The sequence below is a fragment of the Mytilus californianus genome, unplaced genomic scaffold (assembly GCF_021869535.1).
Source record: "Mytilus californianus isolate M0D057914Y unplaced genomic scaffold, xbMytCali1.0.p SCAF_4, whole genome shotgun sequence".
Taxonomy (NCBI): Eukaryota; Metazoa; Mollusca; class Bivalvia; order Mytilida; family Mytilidae; genus Mytilus; species Mytilus californianus.
In genome coordinates, this window is record NW_026262690.1 from 73,465,223 (window position 1) to 73,466,855 (window position 1,633).

The 1,633-nt window shown below is 33.7% G+C and overlaps 1 protein-coding gene across 1 annotated transcript; it reads right to left on the reverse strand.

Annotated features, from left to right (window-relative positions):
* Positions 1 to 260: 260 nt before the first annotated feature.
* Positions 261 to 1,409, reverse strand: LOC127737071 (cholecystokinin receptor-like). The gene has a single exon (XM_052247602.1). It carries the CDS (start codon positions 1,407 to 1,409, stop codon positions 261 to 263), a length of 1,149 nt encoding a protein of 382 aa, XP_052103562.1.
* Between the last annotated feature and the right edge of the window lie 224 nt (positions 1,410 to 1,633).

Consider the following 1,633-nt stretch of genomic DNA (forward strand, 5'->3'; position numbering starts at 1 on the left):
TCTGGTCTAGTATTCAGACGTACACTCACTCACCTTTCATTTGATCTTTTAAGCAACTACAGTCCCATTAAATCCATACATTATTCTTTTTAAGGTAGTACAATAATTTTTCTAGGAATAGTATTTACTTTGATAAATATGTGTACAAGTAAACTGGCGCAAATAAATTTTTTTTTTTTGCGCAATTGATATCTATGAAAAAAAATATATGGCGCAAAAGGACTGCATCCAAATAAACAGGAATGCTAATTTTGCATGTCTCATTGAAAAATGACAGATCGACGTTTTTTTGAAAACAGTTTATAAAATTCATTTCTAAATCTCTTCCCTGTGAAACAGTACAAGAAAAAATGTACACTGTTATTGAGGTATTGAAGAATATTCACAATGCAGTAAGCTAGATTTTGTACAGCGATCCTATGAGGGTGCAAGTCTCGGGTTTCCCAGTAATGCTGTCCAATGAAATAGACTGCTATTGGCGTTGTACACAAGAAAAACACAAAATTAACGGTCAAGAGCATCACAGTCACGTTTGTGCTTGTTTGTAATCTTGTTGAATTGTTGATGGCTGTTTTATTTACAGCATTGTTGGAAAAGCCATGGTTTCCAAACGTTTCTGTGATAGTTGATATTTGTTCTGATTGCTCACCTGAAATATGATTCGATCTAAGTGAGGTTCTACGTGTGTATAAACTGTCGAAACTTCTGCTAATATCATTGTCAACTGTCATATTTTTCAAAGTTTTAACAGACGCCGAGACTCTCCGAATGATTAATAAATTAGCTATTATCATTATTCCAAATGGCACAAAACAGAATACTGCAAAATCTATCCATGGCCAAATTTTACTGACAAATACAAAAGTGGCATTTGCTTCTTGACATATGGGTTTTGATCCATTTCTTGAAATAATCTCAACTGTAAAAAACAAATGACTGTTTATAAAAACCATTGTCACGAATAAAACTACCACAATAACTTTTGATACGTTGTGAGAGCAGCATACTCTAGCTTTGAGTGGTCGCATCACAGAAATACAGCGATCCATGGTCACGGCAACCAAAATCCATGACGCAAAGTCTAGAGAAAAGTACACAAGAAAAGCATGAAGTTTACAAATAAAATCACTGTATAATCGTATGTCCACATCAAAAGCCATAACAATCCAGTATCTTAACAATCCTGTGTACAAAACGAGAAGGTCAGCAGACGACAAAATAAGCAAATAGAACATTGTTGTTGATCGACGCATCGTTTTCTTTGACAAAACAAGAATGCTTAAAATATTAGCAACGGTTCCAATAAATATTACACACGGTGACACATATACGAAGATGATTCTTGTTATTTCATCCTCAAGAAATACAAGATCGTCAGTTTGGTTCGAAATGCTTCTATTTGCATTCATACTTTCATTTTGAGTAATGGGACGAAACTCATAAAATCATATCACGGATTCTTTAAACCATCTAGTTGACCCAGGAGAACTAAATACCTATGAATAGGATGCTAATTCTATCCTTAGAATTATTGACGAAATTCTAAGTATTTTTAATAGGTTAATATTGGATAGAAACGTCAGTGTATTATTTTCCAAGCAATGATGCGGATTTTGTTTTGCTTTCCACTTTA